Source organism: Ailuropoda melanoleuca, chromosome 14, assembly GCF_002007445.2.
Source record: "Ailuropoda melanoleuca isolate Jingjing chromosome 14, ASM200744v2, whole genome shotgun sequence".
Taxonomy (NCBI): Eukaryota; Metazoa; Chordata; class Mammalia; order Carnivora; family Ursidae; genus Ailuropoda; species Ailuropoda melanoleuca.
Window position 1 is genome coordinate 18,174,892 of NC_048231.1, and position 21,218 is coordinate 18,196,109.

Genomic DNA, 21,218 nt, shown 5'->3' on the forward strand with positions numbered 1-21,218 from the left:
TGAGATTGTGACCCATGAGATCATGACCTGAGTTGAAACCAAGAATCAGATGCTTAACCGACTGAGCCACCCAGGCACCCCAGAAGTCTACGCTCTGATTTAAATGTAAATCTCATTCAAAAACGTCCTTACAGAATAATTAGAATAAAGTTTGACCAAGTGTCTGGGCACCATGGCTCCGCCAGGTTGACACAGAAAATTATCCCTTGTGGTTCCCACGTGGCCCTCAGTCAGGACTACACATCTGTACCCTTGGTCCTAGTGGTCGAGCTTCCTACTGAGACTCGGAGGAGGGCAGGAGCCAAACTGCTTGCTGATGCATTGGCTCTGTGACCTTGGGCATGCTGCTTATCTTCTCTGCCTCTCATTTTCCTCATCTGTAAAATGGGAATACTAATGATCCGTGCCACACAGGCTGACTGTGGGGATTCGGTGAATTAACGGATGTGGAGTGTGTGGGGCTCATAGGCAGGGAGCAGATGGCCAGCAAATGTTCTCTGTCATTCCAGTGTTATGCTGGATGCTTCATGCGTGCGAGGAACCCGGACTCTGAGAGACTTGGAAATGGCAGAGTGGGATCTTTAACCAGGTTTGCTGCCAGCTGGTACGGCTCTCTGTCCCAATACTGTTTTGCTAGTAGAATCCTCCTTTCTCTTCCCTGGTTAGTACCCAGTGCTCCATCTGTTGGTCAGCCGCTTCCCTCCCCTGCCTTGGGAGCCTGTCCCCTGGGCTTCTTAAGTACCGCCCCGTGACCCCCACCTTGGGGGGGGGTACTGGCAGCTCAGCAAGGCTGTGTCAACCATAGCAGTGTCCTGAGGCCATCAGCAGCATCTGCTTTGTGCTCTTCGTGCCTAGAGCTGACTCCCTGGACGAGGGGTCAAGGGCAGCCACGGGTCCCAGGGTCACGAGTTGGTGGCTGTGCTGTGTTCAGGACCCAGCCCTCCTTCTTGCAGAATGGGCAGCTGGACGCCGCTTCCCTTGTCCTGCAGGAGCTGGGTGTGGGTGTATGTGGGGACAGACATGCCCTGGGTTGGATGGGGTCAAGGGACATAGCTAGGACAGAGGGGCCAGAGGAGGCAATTCTACCTGAGGGACCCATGGCTGGCAGAAAACTTCCCCTCGACGGTAACACATGCCTCCATCTCGTATTCCTTGCTGCCTTCTTTCCAGTGCTTCTCCCTGCCCTTCTCTTATTTGCTCGCATTGATTGAACATACCTCTGTGCCCGGTGCTGTGCCAGCCCTGGGTGTCCCTGCCCCCTGGAGCTCTTGCCCTTGTCCTCGCACCCTGGCAGGAGCTGGCTGAGGCCAGCTTACCCTTCACCACCCCGGCTGTCTGCTGGTCTGGAGCTGAGGACCCCCTGGACAGCTTCAGCTGTCTTTAGATTTGCTTCCCTGGGTCCTCAGCATAACCTTGTTTGTTTTGGTGTCTGGTTCCCCGAGACAGCTGCCGTGTGAGCATTCTGGGAGTGGAACCCCAGGCTCTCATGGGCACAAAGCTGTGTGTGGGGAGGTCTGGGGGGCAAGAGAGAGAGATTCACCTCCTCTGGGCTTCCCAGCAGCTCTCAATAAAAAATACATTTGTATTAAAAACATAATGAAGAATAAAAAAACATTTTCCCCCCAATCATACTGAACATCAAAAGGAGATTTTTATCAATTATGGGAGAGAGATTTTGGCCATAAAATGGTAATTTAACGAGTAGGAGATGGATGGCGGGAAGCATTAATGTCAGCCGGGACGGATGGTGTGCCATTAGTCACTGGGGGAGAGACTGAGGCGGCCACCATGGCGCTGGCTCTTCTTCCCCAGTCCTCCTGACCCCTGCCTCCAGCCTGAGCAGCTGCCCTGCCCCAGCCCTGAGAGGCCTCCTCCTTGGGGGCTCTGCTCCATCTCCAGTGCACCTTCAGTCCACTGCTCCACAGCTTCTGCGTGGCCCTGACCTAGCCTGGGCCACGTCCCTCTCGTGCCTGTGGAACAAAGCCCCCCCCACCCCCCCCCAGGAACAGGTCAGGAGTTTCTCCCCACTGAGAGCAGGTGAGGAGCTGTTCCCCACTTTCTTTCCAGCCTCATCCCCTGCTCCAGTTTTCACATGGCGACACCCTGGCCACACGGGGGGTTCACTCCATGCACCCTAGGCCTGTCCTCTCACTTCCCCTTCTTAATGCAGCAGGCCCTTTCTCATCCCTTGAGCTCTGTGTCTGACAACACCACCACACACATATGTACGTACAGTCTGACACCACCACATGCTTGTACACAGTCTGATGACACCACCACATGCTTGTACACACAGTCTGACACCACCACATGCATGTACACCGACAGTCTGACGACACCACACACATGTACACACAGTCTGACACACCATCACACACGTACACACACAGTCTGACACCACCACACGCATGTACACATGCAGTCTGACAGCACTAGCACACACGTACACAGTCTGACGACACCACCACATGCATGTACAGCGTGACAGCACCACCATACACATGTACACTCAGTCTGATGACACCACACACATGTACACACACAGTCTGATGACACCACTCTCATGTACACACAGGCTGACACCAGCACACACGTATGCACACAGTCTGACGACACCACACACAAGTATGCACACAGTCTATGACACCACAAACATGTACACACAGTCTATGACACCACACTCATACACACACAGTCTGATGACACCACACACAAGTACACACACAGTCTATGACACCACACACATGTACACACAGGCTGACACCACCAGCACACGCATGTACACACACAATTGGAATGCTTGCCGGGTGTCAGGCACTGTCTCAGAGGTTCCCCATGGATCAACTTACTTCTCACTAAGACCCTCTGAGATCAGTCCTACTATTATTTATTTTACAGATGGGAAACTGAGGTATGGTTTCCAGTGAAATTGTACCCTTGGCTCCTCATGGAGCACCAGTCAGGATTAGTGGCTCTTTCATGTTTCCCTGGGTACTTTCTGTCCCTGACACAGCTCTTTTGCAGTTATTTGTTGCACTAAGGTTGGTTGCTTTTCCATCTTGCACCTCCCACGGAGCCTGGAGTGGGCTCTGCACATAGTAGGTGTTGGTCACGTTGAATTGCAGAACGACTTTGGGAGCCCTGTCCACTTGAAGCCTTCACCGACCTCCTCAGCCAGGTCGGACCGTGACTCCAGAGCACTTGGTTTGATCTCTTGCGTCTGGTCATTTCAGTGCTTGGTTTACATGCTTGGGGTGGGTGGTCTCCTCCCACTCTTCTTGGGGTTCTCTCAGAGCACTGCCCGGTGCCTGGCACACCAGAGGTGCTCACTAATGTGTTGTTACTGCACGGAGACACTGTCTGACACAGGACGTCATGGCATGGTGTTATGGGTCCTGGAGTCCTCGGGGTGGCCAGCTCTGCTCCTGCCTTGGTCTTGCTTCCATAGTCCCCCGGGCTGTTCCCATAGGAGCCTGTGGAGGGCTGTGCGAGGGTGTGTCTGGGGCTGTCTCAACTGTGGGCTGAGGGCAAGGGAAGGGTCTGGCTTCTGGAAAGAACAGAAGGGTCATTGCTGAGGAGGTATGACATAATGGTTAATCAAATAGGCTTTGGAGTCAGAGAGCCTTGCACGAATCCCAAATGCTACCAGATTTTAACTGTGTCATTAATTCTTTCTGAGCCTTAGTCCCCTCATCTGTAAACAGGGATGATGACAGAACCTCCGCACTAATAGGGCCGTGAGGAGGATTGAGAGCTAGAGCCCATCTGGGCGCACAGTGAATCCTGGCAGCTGTTAGCTCTGGTCGTCACGTGCAGAGCTCTTGTGAGGACAAAATGAAGCAGGCACACTGGGACCCTCAATTATATCCAGCACCCCACTGGTGCCTGGATCTTCCTGGGGGTTGACAAACGCTGGCTTTTCTTGTTTGGCCTTTGTCATTCAGTGGCAAGTGCCATAGACAGAAGTTACGCAAGAGAATCCCTAACTCCTGGGTTGTGATGGTTTAGAAATCACCTCGTCCAAGGCCCGTGTTTCACAGGTGAGGAAACTGAGGCTCAGAGCCGGAAGTCACTGGCCCAGAGTGGCACAACTGGGAGGTGGTGGAAACGGGAATCAAACCCAGATCTCCTGACTCCCGATCCAGTGCTCATCCTCCTGTTCAGGGCTGGGAGCTTGCTGCCTGGAGTGAGAAGGCCAACACTCAGAGACACGGCTGGTCTTGCTGTCAAGGAAACCCAGAGGGGCTCCAGTGGCTTTCGCTGTCCATGGGACTTTGTGGCCTCCTGTGGACTTTGAGGAAGACCTATTTTCATAAGTTCATCCCTCATGGTGAGAGGATTCTGGGTGTTCTTTGTACCCTCTGGCTAGCCCTCCCACTTGCCAGTGGTTTGTGGGTGATTATACCCATGTGCTCACCGTTCACCTTCAATCTGCTGACCAGGCTTGTGGTACGCCACTCCCCCCCCCCTTTGGGGTCTAATCTGTAGGGTGGTGCCCAAACCCAGACCCTCTGCTTAGCTGCTGTGTTGGGCCTGCTGGAGAAAGTGCCTCAGCTACTCGTGGCCCTATTTACAGACTCTGGAAGGTCAGGGCCCACCACCGACTGCTTCGCTCACTCAGAAAATACAGCTTTGTTGAGCAGCCGATAGGTACTTACCTCTGTGCCAACGCTGTGGGGGATCTAGAATGTGTCAAAGCCATGTCCCTCCCTCCCAAAGCCGGGCAGACAGAACAATTCACAGAGGAAGTAATTATAGAGAGCAATTAAGCACTCAGCTGTGGGGCTGATGCAGGAAAAGTTCAGGGGGAAGTTCAGAAGAGGGTTCTTGGAGGAGGTGGCCCTCGGAGGCTGAGTAAGATCGAAGGAGCGAAAGCAGGAGGCCGTTGGGGGCTGGCGGTGTGGCGGCTGCACGGTGTCCGGGAGCAGAGCAGCGGGGCCGTGTGGCCGGGCCCTGCGGGTGGGCCGTGTTGGACTGCGAGGGCTGCCGTAACAAAGCACGACGGGCTGGCGGCTCAAACCGCAGAAATCTGCTGTCTCAGCTCTGGCGGGCAGGAGTCCGAGACCCAGGTGCCGGCGGGGCGGGTGCACCCGAGGCTCTGAGGGGGAGTCTGCTCCCGGCCTCCCCTCTAGCTTCTGGTGGTTTGCTGGCGATCCTCGTCCAGCCTTGGCCATCTTGCCCCCTGCCCCCTGCCTGCCCCGAACACTCCACTTCCCTTTTATGAAATTCCAGATCAGGACTCTGCCCAACGGAGCCTAAGTCAGGTGTTGCACTGGGTTGATTGGTGTCCCTCATGCTCTTCCACCCACCCTATTCCTGTCTATCTAGAACCTGACAACATGAAATGAGGTGTTTGCAGCTGTGTTTCGGTAACTTAAGGAGTTTATGGTGGGTTGGGGCGGGCCCTGCATTCAGCGACTGGTGGCCTTGCAAGGAGGCCATGTGGTGGCGGCAGTAGAGATTTGAGGGATGCAGCTACAAATCAATGAACTGCCGAGATTGCTGGCAGCCACTGGAAATTAGGAAGAGCCAGGAAGGCTCCTCCCGGGGGCCCTCAGAGGGCACGCAGGCCTGCCAACACCTTGATTTCAGCCTGCTAGCCCCCAGAACTGGGAGGCAGTCCACTTCTGTTGTTTTAGGCACTTGTTAGCTGGCCGTGATGTGTTATGGTCGCCCTGGGAAACAAATACCGACGCCCAGTCCCTGACCAATCGCGGAGGTTGGAGGAGGTGGGGTCTGTCAGAAGATGTCATCCCTCAAGGTGACAGAGGGGGTGGGGTGGGAAGCAGCAATGCAGAACATGGCATAAGAGATGTTCATGTCAGCGGATGGTGATAACGTGAGAGTTTCTGTTTGGTTGGTACTCGGAGGTAGTACACACTGGCTGGATGTTTTATAGATATTGTTTCTAACGGTTACACAAATTCTGCAAGGTTGGTAGATTTTACCATTCCAGTTTTCCAAATGAGGAAGCGGGGGCCCTGGAGGTTAAGTAACAGCCACAGTGTCCTAGTTGGAAGAGGCAGAGGCCCCCACCACTCTCGCTGTGCAGCTGCCCCCCAGAGGAGGGCCTGATTTCTGGAAGGTGATAGAGTGGGTGTAGGGTGTAGGCACTGGATGATGTGCAGGCTTGAGGGGCTCACCACGGGCCCCAGGTCTCAGGACCCGTGTTCAGTCTCATCAGCTAATAGCGTCTGTGTGCGTGTGCCTCTGTGTGTGTGTGTGTGTGCAGGCCTCCATGGCTGATTTTGGGTTAGTCAGGCAACAGTGCGGGCTGGCTGGAGGGGTGGAGGGCAGGAGCCATGCAAGGAGGCGCTTTCCTTCCTCCGCATCTGGTAAAGGTGAACTCTCCCTTTGGAGCCTATTTTAGCTGTTTCCCGGAGCTGTGGCATGGCCGGCTTTTCTCCCCTGGGCCTCTCTCAGGAGCTCAGAGCCAGGGTCCCCGGCTGGGCAGTGGGTCAGGAGGCCACAAGTCAGGGAATGAGTGCCGCAGCCACTGCTCTTGAAGGAGCTGCCCTGATGGCTGACCCTCTGCCCTCTGGGGCTGCCAGGAGGACCGCAGGGTCCTCATCTTCTCCTTGCACAAACTCATGGCTTTCCTTCCCCACTGCAGGGGAGGGGGTGGGTCTCTCCTCGCAGGCTGCTCAGGGCTGGGGTTGGCAGTGTGGGTGGGGTGGATATGATTGTTGTATCTCTGATACCTTCTCCTCATGTCCACGTGAGCCAGAGGATGGTCTTTACTGGTGATGGCTGGGGCAGAAGCAATGTTCTGGAGTCCCGGGTCCCGCACTGTCTTAGAGGGGACATAATCTCCCACCTCAGCTGGATGCTTACCATGTGGGAAGTGCTCTCCTGGCTGAGCTGACTCCAAGGAGAGGATTCCAGTGAGGGTGGTTTGGTGGGAAGGTCAGGTGCGGCCAGGAGGGAAGTGGGAACGTGGTTCAAGGAAGAGAAGGCCTTTAAACCAGTTCCTGCTGGGGATCACTGGGAAATGGTGCCAAACACTCGCCTTAAATTCATCCCACCCAAGGGCCAAGGGAGAAGGNATGCTGAAGTTGCAGGAGGGAGCAGGGGGAAAGATCTGAAGATCTGAAGGGATGGGCGGGCGGGCACGGCAGGTGCATTGTAGCTCTGCTACCCTATAATCCCCAGAGCTGCCCTGCGGAGGAAGTACTGTTGTCCAAGCCAAGGCCAGAGAGGTTGAGACACGTTTCTGAGGTTGCACAGAGTTAGGAGGCTGAGTCGGGAGCAAAACCAGGGCTGACTGCAGATCCCAAGGTCCTGGCACTCTGTTGCTCTCTGAAAGGAGCCCTGGGCCTTTCCCCAGGTTTCCCATGCTATCAGTTTATGGCTTCTCCCAGCATTCCAGAGTGGGAGGTGGGACAGACAGGTGGGGAACCCCAGCAGGCCAAGGAACTGTATATTTATCGTTTTCTCCTTCCTTAGCACGTGATAGATGTGTTCAAGCGCACAGCCTCATTTTAGTCCTCACAGACGCTAGGCGAGTTAGGCGTCCCTCTCCCCGTTTTCCCCAGGTGAAGCTTACTAAGTTGTAACACTAAGTAACTCAGGATCACGTAGCGGGACGGCAGCCCAGCTGGGGGCTGAACCTGAGCGTTATCTGTCTACAGAGACGTAGGGGCTTCAGTCACACAGGCTGCTGCAGGTGGGGGCCGGGTCAAGGCCACACCGAAGGGCCCGTGAGACCCAGTCTGCGCCTGAGGGCCACGCTCTTTCCCCTAACAGCGCGCGGCCTGCCATCCTGCCTTCTCCCCGGGCTGGCCCTGGACCTACGTTGCCTCAGGAGCCAATCACCTGGCTGAGGAGGTGCCCTAAGAAGCGCTCGGTGAGGTGGTTTGGCTCTTCTCCTTCCCACCTCCGGAAAAGGTGCTGCCCCTCTGCGCTCGCAGGCAGGGGGCTGGCGATGGGGGTGAGGAGCGCTCTGCCCCCCCAGGTACCTTCTGAGAGCCGGGCCCTTCTCCAGGGAGGAGTCCTCCTCTCCTTCCACCGAGCCCAGGTCCCCACGCGCGGTCTACTTGCCGCACCGCCTTGGCAGCGGAGAGAAGCAAGCCCTCCACGTCTGGCTGATTTATGTTCATCGTTGAAACAATAGTGTTTAATCTGGAAAGGGCTAATCAATTTTTTATGCTGATTATGAATAGGCCAGCTGTGCCTGCTTCTTTATTCATGGGCCTGAGGAATATGCCTGTGTCCCAGGCCGGGCTCCCTTGGTGGTTTCCGCCGTGGGAGGCCCTGCTCCGTGGCCTGGCCTGTGCCACTCTGGAGGTGACTCCTTGTGCGTGTGCCTGTGTATGTCACCAGGAAGGGTCAGCTGACTCCGGGTGGAGAACCAGTCTTGAGTGTGTGTGTGTGTGTGTGTGTGTGTGTGTGTAGAGGGAGGCTGCTGTGGGCGGGGGCACCATCCTAGGAGTGCAGGATGGAAAGTGAGAGTTACAGGATCACAGAATTAGGGAGGCTATCAGACTCCAACACCCCCCTTTACCAAGTGAGACCCGGAGAAACGGAAGCCACTTCCCTAAGGTCACAGGGCCGGGGAGTGGCAGAGGTGGGATGGGAACCCTAGTTCCCTCACTCAGAGGGCAGAACTCTTTGGACAGAAGCACAGACGGGGCGGGAGAGTCACAGGAGGGCACTGTGTTGCCCTCTAGTTGAGTCACTGACTCAGCCCACGACTCTGACTCCTGAGGAGCTTTTGTTTTAGGGACAGGCGGAGCTAGAGACAGTCAACGAGAGATCAGGGTGAGATGAGAAGGGCATCTGAGGTTTGGGCCACAGCTCTCAGGTGCTCTTGGAATCCGCAGTAGGGTCACAGAGAGGGGCGAATTGGGGTCTTCTGGAGAAGGCAAAACCAGAGCAGGACTTGAGTGCTGTCAAAAGGAGAACAAGCAGAAAGGCCCAGAGAGGGCATCTTGGGCAGGTGGAGTGGCCTGAGCTGGCATCACCTTGGGGCCGGGACGTGGGGGTGCCTGACCCTGGGGCGAGACCGGAGGGGCCTGTGCTGCCTGGGCCCAGGGCTGGGGCTGGGAACATGGGGCCCTTGGCCGGGTGGGGGCAGGTGCTCAGCTTGGGCCGCTTGGTTGTCCCACAGGTGTGTGTTTGGACCCTCTGCAGCCTTTCTCCCTTTGGACGTCACGAGTTATCTGTCTGTTTATTGGCTCAGCTGATGTTTGCCAGACTTCTGTTGTGTGGGTGCCAGGGGTTAAGTAGCCGAACAGGCTGCCGCCACGGTGCTTCTGATGGAGTTGTGGGGGATGGCGGATGTTACACAAGCGACCAGAAGAATAAAAATTTAATGACACTGGTGATAAATGCCACGAGGGAAAAGTGCGGGGTACTCTGAGTTTGGGAGGCCGAGGGATCTTTCTGAGGACTAAGTAGCGATTCAGCCAGGACCAGGGATGGTTAGGAGAGGGAGGAAGAGAGAACAGAGAATGCAGAGGCCTCGGGTGGGAAAGAGCATGGATACAGCTAGGGACAGAAGCAGGTGAGATGTGTGTCGGGCATGCATTGGGACCCGAGGTCGGCAGCCAGTGATGGGCTCTCTGTAGAGAATGGCACCATCCACGGTGGCCTGCACAGGGACCACGGCTGGAACTGGGGGACAGTTACAAGGCCCTTGTGGTCATCCGGACAAGAGTGATGGTGGCTTGGGAAGAGGAGTGGATGGATGTATTTTGGAGATGAAATCAACAGGACTCAAGGAAGAATTAAATGGGGAGGGGCTGAGGGGGAGGGAAGGGCACACTCAGTTCCCAGGACTCTGGCATGAATAGTGGGGGCCACCTGAGAACAGACATGGTGCTGAGGGGGCTGGTGGGGCCGTGTGAACTGCTCACCCTGCTGGCCATTTGGGGAGTGATTTTTCTGTGGGGCTGGGCTTTGCACAGTGGCCCCCTTTCTCCTTAGACTCAGTGGTCAGAGAGTTGGTGGAGAGTCTATGTGGGACTGAGCAGTTTGGGCTTAGCATTGAGGGGCTGGGTCCAGCATTGGGTTCCTGGTTTCCAGACATTAAAAAAAAAAAAAGTCATCACCACCCTGATCTAACAAGAGCTCTGAGAGAGAGAGAGAGAGTGTGTGTGTGTGTGTATGAGTGTTCCCATAGCTGGGTTTGGAGGAGAGAGAGAGAGTGTGTGTGTGTGTGTGTGTGTGTGTGTGTGTGTGTATGAGTGACCCCATAGCTGGGTTTGGAGGAGAGGCAACAGCTGGAACAGCTCCTGCAAATCACCGCCACAGGAGTACGTCTCCCCGGGGGCCCCACCGCTCCCATGGGGCACGCTGCCAGTGCGACCCCTGTCCCATTCCCCAGCCGTCCAGCCTCAACATCGCCCTGGGAAATGCAATGAAAGAACAAAACAGACGTGTACTGAGAGTGGTACGCTAATGTTCCATGTCAGGGGTCAGCAAGCTTCTTCCTGGTGGAGGCCTGGGTTCGGGTCCTAGTGCTGCTGTGACAAATGGGCACACATTTAGTGGCTTCAAACAAGACACATTATCTTCCCATTCTGTGGGCCAGAAAACCTAAAATTCAAGGGTTGGTTGAGCTGTGTTCCTTTCAACAGCTCTCGGGGAGAACCTCTTGCCTCGTCCAGCTTCTAGAGGCTGCAGCCTGCATTCCTCAGCGTGTGGCCCCTTCCTCCCTCGTCACAGCCAGCCACGTGGCATCTTTTCAGTCTCTCTCTCTTTCTTTCACTTCGCCTCCTCTGTCCTATCTGCTGCTCTGACTCTGACCCTCGTGCCTCCCTTTCATAAGGACCCTGTGATTACGATTACCTTGGGCCCCTGGTCCTCCAGGCACTTTCCCCATCTGGGGAGCCTTCACCTAATCACACCTTTGGGGATTGGGACATGGACATCTTTGGGGACCCATTTCTCTGCCCACTATCAGGCCAGCTAGGAAATATTTGAGGTTTTGCAGGTCATACGGTCTCTGTCACAACTGCTTACCCTGCCGTGGCAATGTGGGTGCAGCCGCGGACAAAGTGTAATGAATGGGTGTGCTGTGTCCCAATAAAAGTTCATTCAGGGACACAAATCGAATTTCATATAGTTTTCAAATATCACAAAATGCTATTCTTTTGGTTTTTTTAAAAAAGATTTTATTTATTTATTTGAGACAGAGAGAGAGAAAGAGGGAGTGAGGGGTGGGGAGGGGCAAAGAGAGAGGGAGAAGCAGACTCCCCACTGAGCAGGGAGCCGATGTGGGGCTCGATCTCAGGACCCTGAGATCATGACCTGAGCTAAAGGCAGATGCTTAACCAACTGAGTCACCCAGGTGCCCCCTTTTGGTTTCTTCAAACATTTAAAAATTAAAAAAAAAAAGCATTCTTAGCTGGTGGGCGGTACAGAAACAGGCATGGGCCTGCATCTGGCCCAAGGGCCATTGCTTGTGCCCCCTGCTCTAGGTGCGTAATATCCTTTAACACTTAGAACACCCTTGCAAAATGAGTGTTGTTATCATCACTCCCAGAATGATGCAGAATGTTAATGGACCTAAGCACTTTGCCCAAGGCCACACAGCTAGATGTTGGCAGGTAGGGCTGCTGACACCAGAGCCGATGTTCTTTACCATCCCTTCACTTCACCAGGGTCAGCCAGGCATGCATGTAATGTACCCCAAATGTGGGCTTTCTCTTCCCAGTAAATCCTGAAGGCTGGGTATTAAAAATCCCTGGGTCTTGCCACTGTCACACGCAGAGTGAATCTGGAAAACTTCTTACTCAGGTGTTTGGTACCTGAGCTCTGTTATTTGGGGCTCTGAGGCATAGGAACATTGCTTAGGCTCATTTGCCATGGGGCATTTTGCCACTTCCCAAAAGCTGGGGAGGTCTGTCCTGACAGGAAATGGTGCCACTGTGAGCAAGGACGCCTGTGCCTTATTTCCTCTTTTCCTTTATTTTTGGGTGTAGGACCATCTGAAGGTTGTTGGAAAGAGGCCTTTGGAGTTTTACAGTTTTATGAGGGTGAGCCCATCAAGGTTCAGAAGTCCCAGGCCTTGCCAGAAATGCATGTGCGACATTGTGGCTGGGCTTTTCCCCCACCACGGGCATGAGCTGTGGATGAGGACTCCTCCCCCAGGGGGAGACCTGGGGGGCCCACATCAGCCTGGATTCCGGGTTGGGAATTGTTGGCCATCTTCTTTCTGGCTCTCATGTCACTGTGTCTTATTCTCCTTATGTATGGTTCCCACAAGCCCTTCCTTCTGCCTTGATGGCTCCTCCTTCCTTCCTTTGTCTAGTTAACTGGCTCCTCATTCTTCAGGTCTCAGTTCTTTGTTACCTCCCCCAAGAAGCACTCCCTGACCAGCCTCTCTGAACACAAGCTCTTACGGTATCAGCTACCCCTCCCTTCATATCACTTATCAGAATTGGCCATTTACCTTTACCCTTGATTATTTGATTAATTCCTGCCTGGCCACTGGACTTCAAGTTCCAGTAGTGACTCCAGAGGGTGGGGGCTGTCCCTGATTTGGACCCAGTCCCTGTTGAGTCCCTGGTGACTAGCACAGTGCCCTGCTTATATTAGTCACTTAAGCATCTGATGGATGGATAAATGAATGAACTTTAGCGAATATGTTCCTCTTTATAAAGTGGGGGCAATTATATCTCCTCTGTGTAATCTCAAGAGAAGGTAGAGAGCACATAAGACCACTTTGAGGGCAACAAACATTATGCTGGTTTAAGAGAGTACCCTTGGGTTGAGCATTTAGTCCCTGTCGAGCAAAGATGTCCTGACATCCCTTATACCAAACCAAGCTCATGTTTAAAGAAGAGGTACTACGTCCTCACGTGGGTAGGTTGCCATAGAAGGGGTAGAGCTGTCCGCCTGATTCTTGGGACTGAGCTCCTGGCCCACCTGCCTCTCACTCATGTGATGGGGTGTAAGCACTTGGCTTCCGGACACCCCGTGACTCCAAGGATGGCTCACTGCTTCTACACTGTGATCACCCCACCAATCCCTACCTGGGCTGGGCCCTGGCTTGTGGGGGGTCCTGGGTACATACTGCTCCTCATTCTGCACAATTTCTTCTATCCCAGAGATCTCTGTCACAGGCAGAGACAGAGACACGTCATCCTGTGAGGCTGTACAAGTTATTAAGATGGGGAACGTTGAAAGATTAGATTTATGACAGCCAACGGTGGATTATGAAGAATAATTTATCAAATGTCAGTGCCTGCAGCCTACAATTTACAGAAGGTTTGCTTAAGCTGAGGCGATCTGATTGGACTGCCCCTGCCCCCACCTCTAATGAATGACAGATCTAATGGATGGCTTCCCAGGCTGGCCAACCACGCTGGGTGTTTATCTGCTTTTTATTAATCATTATTATCACAACATTTCCATAGAGTCCTTCCACCAGCAGCTCTCGAAGTGCCCTGCACCCGTGAGGCCCTCTCAGCTCCCTCGAAGGAACAGTAGCCACCTCTGGGAGGTGTGTTAGCTAGCCCAGATCATCTGGAAGGCCCAGAGTTCCCTCACCAGAAAGAGGGTGGGAAAATTGAACCTCATTCATTCATTAAGAAACATTGATTGAACACCAATTATGCATCAGGTGCCTTGGATACATTTGGAGCAAAAAATGGAAGGAGTCTATCATTTAGAGGGGAAGAGGGAGATTCAGCAAATAGAAGTCAAGGCAGAGTGCAACTGTGTTCATTGCTCTCCAGAAGGGCACCTGAATTCTGAGGACGTACACAGGGAGGCTTCTCTGAGGAGGTGACAGCTGCGCTGTGATTTAAAGGAGGGGATGGGGCAGGACTAGACTCTGTGGCTTGTGTTAAGGAGTCTGGCTCTGGGAAGCTGGTGAAGTGGTTGAAACAGAGAGAAGTGACATGATCAGCTTATGTTTGGGAGACTCTAGCTGCATGTGGAGGATAGATTGGAGGAGAAAGGAATATGGTGGCTTTTCCTCACTGACAGAAGAGACCCGAGAGCCTACTGACTACTGCTGACTCTTTGTCCGGTGCTCTCTTCGTTTTGCCACTCTGTCCCCTTCAGGGAGGCATTAGATGGGGCACCCAGTAGTCCTGCTATAATTATTGGGGCTCTTCCATAGGCTATATTCTAGACCCTTTGTGTGTGTTGTTTCATACAATGACTCTCTGAGGTAGGTATTGAAATTCCCATTTTATAGGTGAGGAAGCTGAGGCACAGACGGGTCATGTAACTGACCAAGTCGGTGTAGCTTGGTGCCAGAATTTGAGCCTGGGCAGTTTGACCCAGACCTTGCATTGGAGTTATTGCGCCCTACTGTCCCTCAGGTTCTGCCGTCCTGGCCAGCTGGTGGGCATTCCCAGGGAACACGCCCGTGGCCTTGGGGTGTGACTGCTCCTGGCTTCTTGCTTCTCTGTCAGCTGCTGGCCACTGTCCTGTGGGAGGAAGGAAGCTCTGTCTGAACCATGATGCCCTTGGCAGAGCCAGGTGGATGATTATCCTGTACCTGGAGGCTCTTAGCAAATTGTTAAGAGTGGAGCCTTGTGCCAGCCTCCGTGTGCAAATTTAGATAGCAACACTATTTTATAATTTCTGTGGATGACCCTTGACAAGAAAGGCCTCGGGTTCTGCCACTGCCCTTTGTTCTTTCTTCCCAGCTAGGCTGTAGCAATAACTAATGCCTCTGCAGAACCGATAGTTGGATCTTCCAGAACCCCCGAGAGAACACAGATTCTGTGGAAGACGGGGACTGTGTGTCCTCGAGCTATTATTCTTGTTATTATTTGTATTATAATAAATTGCTCTGTGTGGGAGGCTGGAGGTGGGGGTATTCCCACCTTGAGGCAGGGCAGCTATTGAGTGGGGACGAAGAGACGCTTGGATGCCTTGTCCTCTCCACCGACCCCACGGGGTCTACATCGTGTTATTGGAGGTCCTCTCTTCTGACCTGACCAGAAGGTCCTGTCGGAGTTGGGGGAATGGGCATTGGGCAGGGGGGGCACTGTCTCCAGCAGGCCCTGTTAAAAATGCAGGTATGTTTTCCAGAGGCTGTTGCCTTATTCTGCCGACCGAGGTCTCCTCATGGCCAGAGATGGTGTCTGTTCTGTTGGCCCGTGTACTAGCATGGTTCACGTCATGTGGCAGGCCTGCAGGTGAGTATTTGCTGATTGACTCGAGCTAAGGAATGACAGCTTGGTTTCATTTCCTAGATTGACTCTGGTCAGCTGGTAGTGGCAGCCTGGAGCACTGTGTGGAGAGAGATTCTGAGGCATCATTGGGGCCCACAGCAGAAATGAATGCTGTGATTGATTAGTGATGTCTGGCATGGGTGTGCTGGGGGTGTATTAGTTAGCTATTCCTGCACAGCAAATTACCCCCAAACATTTGATAGGGTACAGTTTCTGTGGGCCAGGAATTCGGGAGTGCCTTACTGGATGGTTCTGGCTCAGTCTCTGTGAGGGGATGGTCAGAGTGTTGGCAGGGGGCTGCAGTCATCTGAAGGCCTGAGTGGGGAAGGAGAATCTGCTTCCAGTATGGTTCACTGTGGGGAGGAGGCCTTGGTTCCTTATCCTCAGACCTCTCCACGGGCTGCTTGAGTGTCCTTGTGACATGGCAGCTCACTGCTCTGGGAGCACACTATCCAGGAGAGGACAGGAGGGTGTCATGGTGATGTCTCAGGAGGCCTTCACTGACTTCCTGCGTATGCCGCGGGTCATTAATCTAGCTCACACTCATAGATGGGCAGTAGGCTGTACCTCTCAAAGGGAGGAGTATTTAAGTACCTGTGGACCTAGTTTAAAGCCACTGCAGGGCGGGGGTAAGAGGGCATGTGTCACCTACCTGCTGTCTGTGTCAGGTGTTACTTAGCAGGGGTGGGAATGACCCTAAACAGGTGGGATACAAACCAGGCATGTTTAAGCAGGAGAAGTAGGAATTGCAGCAGAGTGGGTTAGCAGCTGGCAGGGTGGTGATGAGCTGGAGGGATTGCCTGGGGCAGGTCCCTGGGAAATGATGCCAAGAGGAAGGAGTAGGTTTCCAGCAGAGGCATATGGGAAGTGATGGGGGGTTTTCTGCTCGAGGCAGGTAGTCTGGGCTTTGCAGAGTCCTAGGTAGATGGAAATGTCTTGTCAGGCTGGGAGTGGGGCTGGGGGGTGGGGTAGGTTCACTCCAGCTACTCCATTAATATGGGAACTTGTCCCTCTCCCCATCAGATTGTCGTGGATGGCTGCTGGCACCCAGCCAGGCATGGGGATAGAGGAGCATCTATAGACCTCGAGAGCCAGATGTTGTTTGCTGCTGATGCCATGGTAACCTGCCCCAGGTGCCCTGGGCTGTCTTCCCAGCTCCTAAGTGGGAACTGCTTGGCCTTGGCAGCTAGGCCTGGACTTGCCTGCTTTGAGGCAAGCTCCTGTCTCTTCATCTGGAGCCAGCCAGTTCTGGGTTTGTTAGATTAGTTGGCTTTATCTTATGTCAATGATATTTGAGGTTGTAAATCCAGAAGAGGTCTGATGTTCATGACTCTGGGGACAGCAGGATGGAGTATTTGAAATTGGGCCATCTTGGAAAATCCAGGACATCGCCCTTCCTGGGGCTGGTGAGGGGCCTGAGGCTGGCTGGCAGATGGAGAGACTTAAGTGAAACTCCTCCCAGGAGTCATATTATGGCTTTTACAGAAGATACTGACTTCCTGTTACCTTATTTTGGGTGAAATGAGGACCCTGGCCAGTGCTTGGCTGCCCAGTATGGCATTTTGGAAACATTGCCCAGAAAACAGGCTTTGTGGGAATTGATAGACCTAACTTTCTGGAGCTTCTCACTCTCTGCCTTGTACCTGGGTATAAAGTCACGTGGTCTCGGTTTCCTGGACCCCAGCTGATGCCAGCGTGTTGAAGTCGTAACCTGAGCCGTGGGGGGTGACCCATTTCTTCTTGCCCTTCTGATGTTTTCTGCTCATAAAAAAACACTGCCTCTTGCTTTTACACACACACACACACACACACACACACACACACACTGAAAAAACAGATCATACAAAGCTAGAGAAACTTTTTTCCTGATTATTTTTCCTTTTCTAGACATGGACATCGATATGTTTGAATCATGGGCTGACAGTAATTAAAAAGCACATAACTAGTCATTTTAAAATGCAGTTGTTTTACTTAATTGATTTTGCCGCCAGACCCAGAGGAAAGAAAGAGGAACGGGGGAGAGACAGGCTAAGAAGGGGAGACAGGTTTCTGCGAGTGACTGGAGGCAGCTTAGGGCCCTGCTTGAGTCTAATTGCTGCCCATGCTGCAGTTGGTTCCTGCTAATGGCTTTCTGCTCAGAGGGCTGGGGGCCGGGGCCTGATGGGAGGGGTGGCGTTGGTGTCGGCTGCACGGGGGGTATAATTCTGCTTTTGGGACAGGGTCTATTTTTCCTTACTATCTATCAGCGTAAAGTACTTCCACTGAGCACTTTGAATCAAGGTTCCATTTAGAGATACTTTATTCATATTTAATTACAGGCTGCAGCACCAATCTTTAATTACCTTTTTTATAAGCCAGCTAGGAACATTCACTAGCAATCAATTATTGTGTGTGTGTGTGTGTGTGTGTAAGCACAGGAGGGTGTGGGTGTGTGACATGCTTCCTGATAGAGGGGAAAGGATGGCTGCAGGGCCCTGGGGAGGTGGTGGGCGGGCAGGGGTGGAGTGGGGATCTGCCCAACAGGTTCCCTGTGCGGAGTGAGTGGTGCATTTCCCATGCCTCTCTTTGCTTCCACTGGTCAAGCTGGGGATCAGGGCATGTCCTCACAGCTGGACCTAGTTCAGGGTGCTGAGTTGGCACCTGAGCTTGGGTGGTATCCTGAGTTCTAAACCCCCTGCCTTCACTGGTGGGGACAGGAAATGGTGGGAGGCCCCCTTCGCAGGCCCTGGGGATATGGTATACCAGGCTTCCTCTTACCCGGGAGATTGGGAGATGCTTGCCTCAGCCTTTTCCTTCCTTCACCTCTCCCCGGAGTGCTCCTGGCAGCCCCAGTGATGCCATGTCACTCTTCAGTGGCAATGACTCTGCAACGTCCCTGCAATGACACTCGTTTGAAGCCTGGCTGTCCTTCTTAGGGAACAAGCCAATGTTCCCAGGGAGCCAGGTGAAGGCTTGGGGTGAGGAGTGGGGTCAGATGCAAGTCCCTTTTCAGTGGGCAGATGGGGCCCGTCCAGCTGCCTGGGAGGTGAGGGTCTGACTTCACAGATCTGCTTCACAAAGCATTCTCCTTGGTGCTCCTTCAGGAATAAGCAGAGGGTTTCTAAAGGCAGTTGTTGTTCATTTCATTATGTAATGGCTGGGAATGTTGCTGAAGCTCTACCTACCTTCTATTCCTGGATCCCTGTCCCAACAAGAGGGCACCGAGGGGAGGGAGTAGGGGAGGGAGAGGAACCCACATTTAATGAGCCTCTTGGGGTGCCGGGCACCATGCCCATGTTTCTTTCATCTAACCCAGATGGGGCCCGAGAACTATCAGTCAGAGCCCCTTCAGTCCTGTTTAACAGAAAACAACTCAAACTGACTTAAGCAAAAAAAGGAATTATAGAGTGGGTATTCAGGCATGGCTAGATCAAGGCACCCAACCAGGATGACTAGGATTCACTCTATCTCTTGACTCTGCTTTCCTTTTTGTTGCTACTCTGGGACCCTTGGTAGCTCTAGGCTTCAAGTTCAATTTTTACCTTCAAGTTCAGCAGAGAGAAAGAACCTCTTCTCCTGCAGTTCAAACAAAAGTGAAACAGTTGAGTCTGATTGGAGCAGTTGGGTTATGTGTCCATCTCTGAACCAGTCAGCATGATCCAGGGCATTCAGGGTTCTGATTGGCCAGGTTGGGGCCTCACACCCATGCTGGTGTAACAGGTGGAGTCCCCCTGAGTAAATCCCAGGACATGTGCTTTTACATTGGAGGCCTTTGGACTAGTAGGGGTGTGGGAGCAGGAAGGTCCAGCCATTTTTTTTTTAAAAGGTTTTATTTATTTGTTTGAGAGAGAAAAAGAGAGAGAGAGAGTAATCACGAGCAGGGTGGAGGGGCAGAGGGAGAGGGAGAAGCAGACTCCCCACCGAGGAGGGAGCCCAATACGGGACTTGATTCCAGGACCCTGGGATCATGACCTGAGCCGAAGGTAGATGCTTAGCCAACTGAGCCACCCAGGTGCCCAGGTCCAGCCATTTGAAAAGGAAGAAAGGATTGATTTGATTCCTTTCCAAGGGAGAGAATAGTGGCCTCAGTCTCTCAACAAATATGTGTTTGCCACCAACTACTTCTGGTGCTATTCTAAGCACAAAAGTCCCTGCCGGCTTGAAGCTGATGTTGTAATGGGGTCTACAGAGATGGTGTTTCTTTCGTTCTCCCAAGCCAAGCCCAAGTCCAGGGTAAAGGGTTTTTATATGGAAAGACCCAAGGTGATTGACATAGGGAGAATCTGGTCCTTGGGGAACCTCGGACTCAGGAGGGAGGGAAAAAGACAAGTACGTGGTTGGGGAAGGAGGGGGCCAAGGAGGCACGGGGAGGGGCACAAATAAAAACCCAGTGAAGAAGAAGGGGGACAGGAAAGCCAATCCATACCCATCTCCCGTGACAGAGAAGTGTGGGCCCCTCCCATGTTGCCTAGACCTTTGGCCTCCAAAGGATGTTGATAAATGGGATGGAGTTTAGTGAAAGCTACAAAAATGATGACAGGGCTGGAGGGAGTGATTTATGAGGGAGATTAGCAAGGTGCTGGTGCAGCCCAGCAAGCAGAAGGATGGGATGGTGGCCGAGGGTCGTCTGACTGCTGAAGTCCAAAGAGAGGAGGGGGCTGAGGGGCAAGAGAGAGTGCCTGCTCCAGAAGGGGGGTGCCGGGGGAAGCAGGGGCATGGACTGAATGGGGCTCAGCATGAGAGCCTGGGGGACGTGAGTAGGAGGGCCATGGGACTAATCCTGCGTGTACACATTTACGTGTGTGTGTGTGTGTGAATGTCTAGACCTTCTAGGATTGGGAACCTATACAGGGACTTCAAGAAATGGAGGGGGTGAGAATTTTAGCCTTGGACATTTTTGCAAAGGCTTTTGGGGGTCTCCTTCCCATCTGGTAGAATATTCATATCTGGACCATGTAGGTGTGACCGCTCAAGTCAGAAAGACTTTTTTTCCTTCAGGAAAATTTGGTATGGCATTTCTTTTTTTTTTTTTTTTTAATTTAATTTTATTATATTATGTTAATCACCATACAGTACATCCCCAGATTCCGATAAAGTTTGATGCTTCATTAGTTGCGTATAACACCCAGTGCACCATGCAATACGTGCCCTCCTTACTACCCATCACCAGTCTATCCCATTCCCCCACCCCCTCCCCTCTGAAGTCTTCAGTTTGTTTCTCATAGTCCATAGTCTCTCATGTTTCATTCCCCCTTCTGATTACCCCCCTTTTCTTTATCCCTTTCTTCCCCTACCGATCATCCTAGTTCTTATGTTCCATAGATGAGAGAAATCATATGATAATTGTCTTTCTCTGCTTGACTTATTTCACTTAGCATTATCTCCTCCAGTGCCGTCCATGTTGCAGCAAATGTTGAGAATTCGTTCTTTCTGATAGCTGAGTAATATTCCATTGTATATATGGACCACAGCTTCTTAATCCAGTCATCTGTTGAAGGGCATCTCGGCTCCTTCCATGATTTGGCTATTGTGGACAATGCAGCTATGAACATTGGGGTGCATATGGCCCTTCTCTTTACTACGTCTGTATCTTTGGGGTAAACACCCAGTAGTGCAATGGCTGGGTCATAGGGTAGTTCAATTTTTAACTTTTTAAGGGACCTCCACACTTGGTATGGCATTTCTAAGAGGGAAGGAGGGAAGGAAGAAGGGAAGAGAAGACAGAGAGTAAGGAGCACACATTCCATTTCGTAGAGAAAGGCAAGGGATCTGCCCAAGGCCGCCTTTGGGTGGCATTGCAGGCAGGGATCAAAAGCAAGACTGGGCTGTGCAGCCTGGGGTCTCTGGCAGGTGGCCAGGCCGAGGGTGGGCTTGGGGACCTGTGTTGAGCCTACTGTTCAGACAGGAACAAGAGGTGGCTATTGGGTTTGGAGCCTCCAAACTGGGCTCCCTTGAGCTCTCCCGTGTTGGTCAGTTGGAATATCTGATCCCTGTGTTGGGCTGCCTGGGGCCCACGTTCTGTTAACTCTTGATTTCAGGTGCATATGTAACAGCCCCAAGGTTGCAATGGTGCATAATTAAACGAGCAGATGGGCCTCA

At 52.8% G+C, this 21,218-nt stretch overlaps 1 protein-coding gene across 12 annotated transcripts in view; it reads left to right on the forward strand.

The window, feature by feature from the left end:
* ADCK1 (aarF domain containing kinase 1) overlaps positions 1-21,218 on the forward strand; it is a 122,350-nt gene that overhangs the window by 51,747 nt on the left and 49,385 nt on the right. Inside the window, exons 1-2 of one of the 12 annotated variants that reach the window (XM_034643185.1) lie at positions 14,998-15,104; positions 16,164-16,259. The exons of the other annotated variants lie outside the window; for them this stretch is intronic. Coding sequence (XP_034499076.1) covers positions 16,236-16,259 — 24 coding nt within the window. The 5' untranslated portion in view covers positions 14,998-15,104; positions 16,164-16,235. Of the gene's footprint in view, positions 1-14,997; positions 15,105-16,163; positions 16,260-21,218 lie in introns of those variants that run through there. 12 annotated transcript variants of the gene reach the window in all.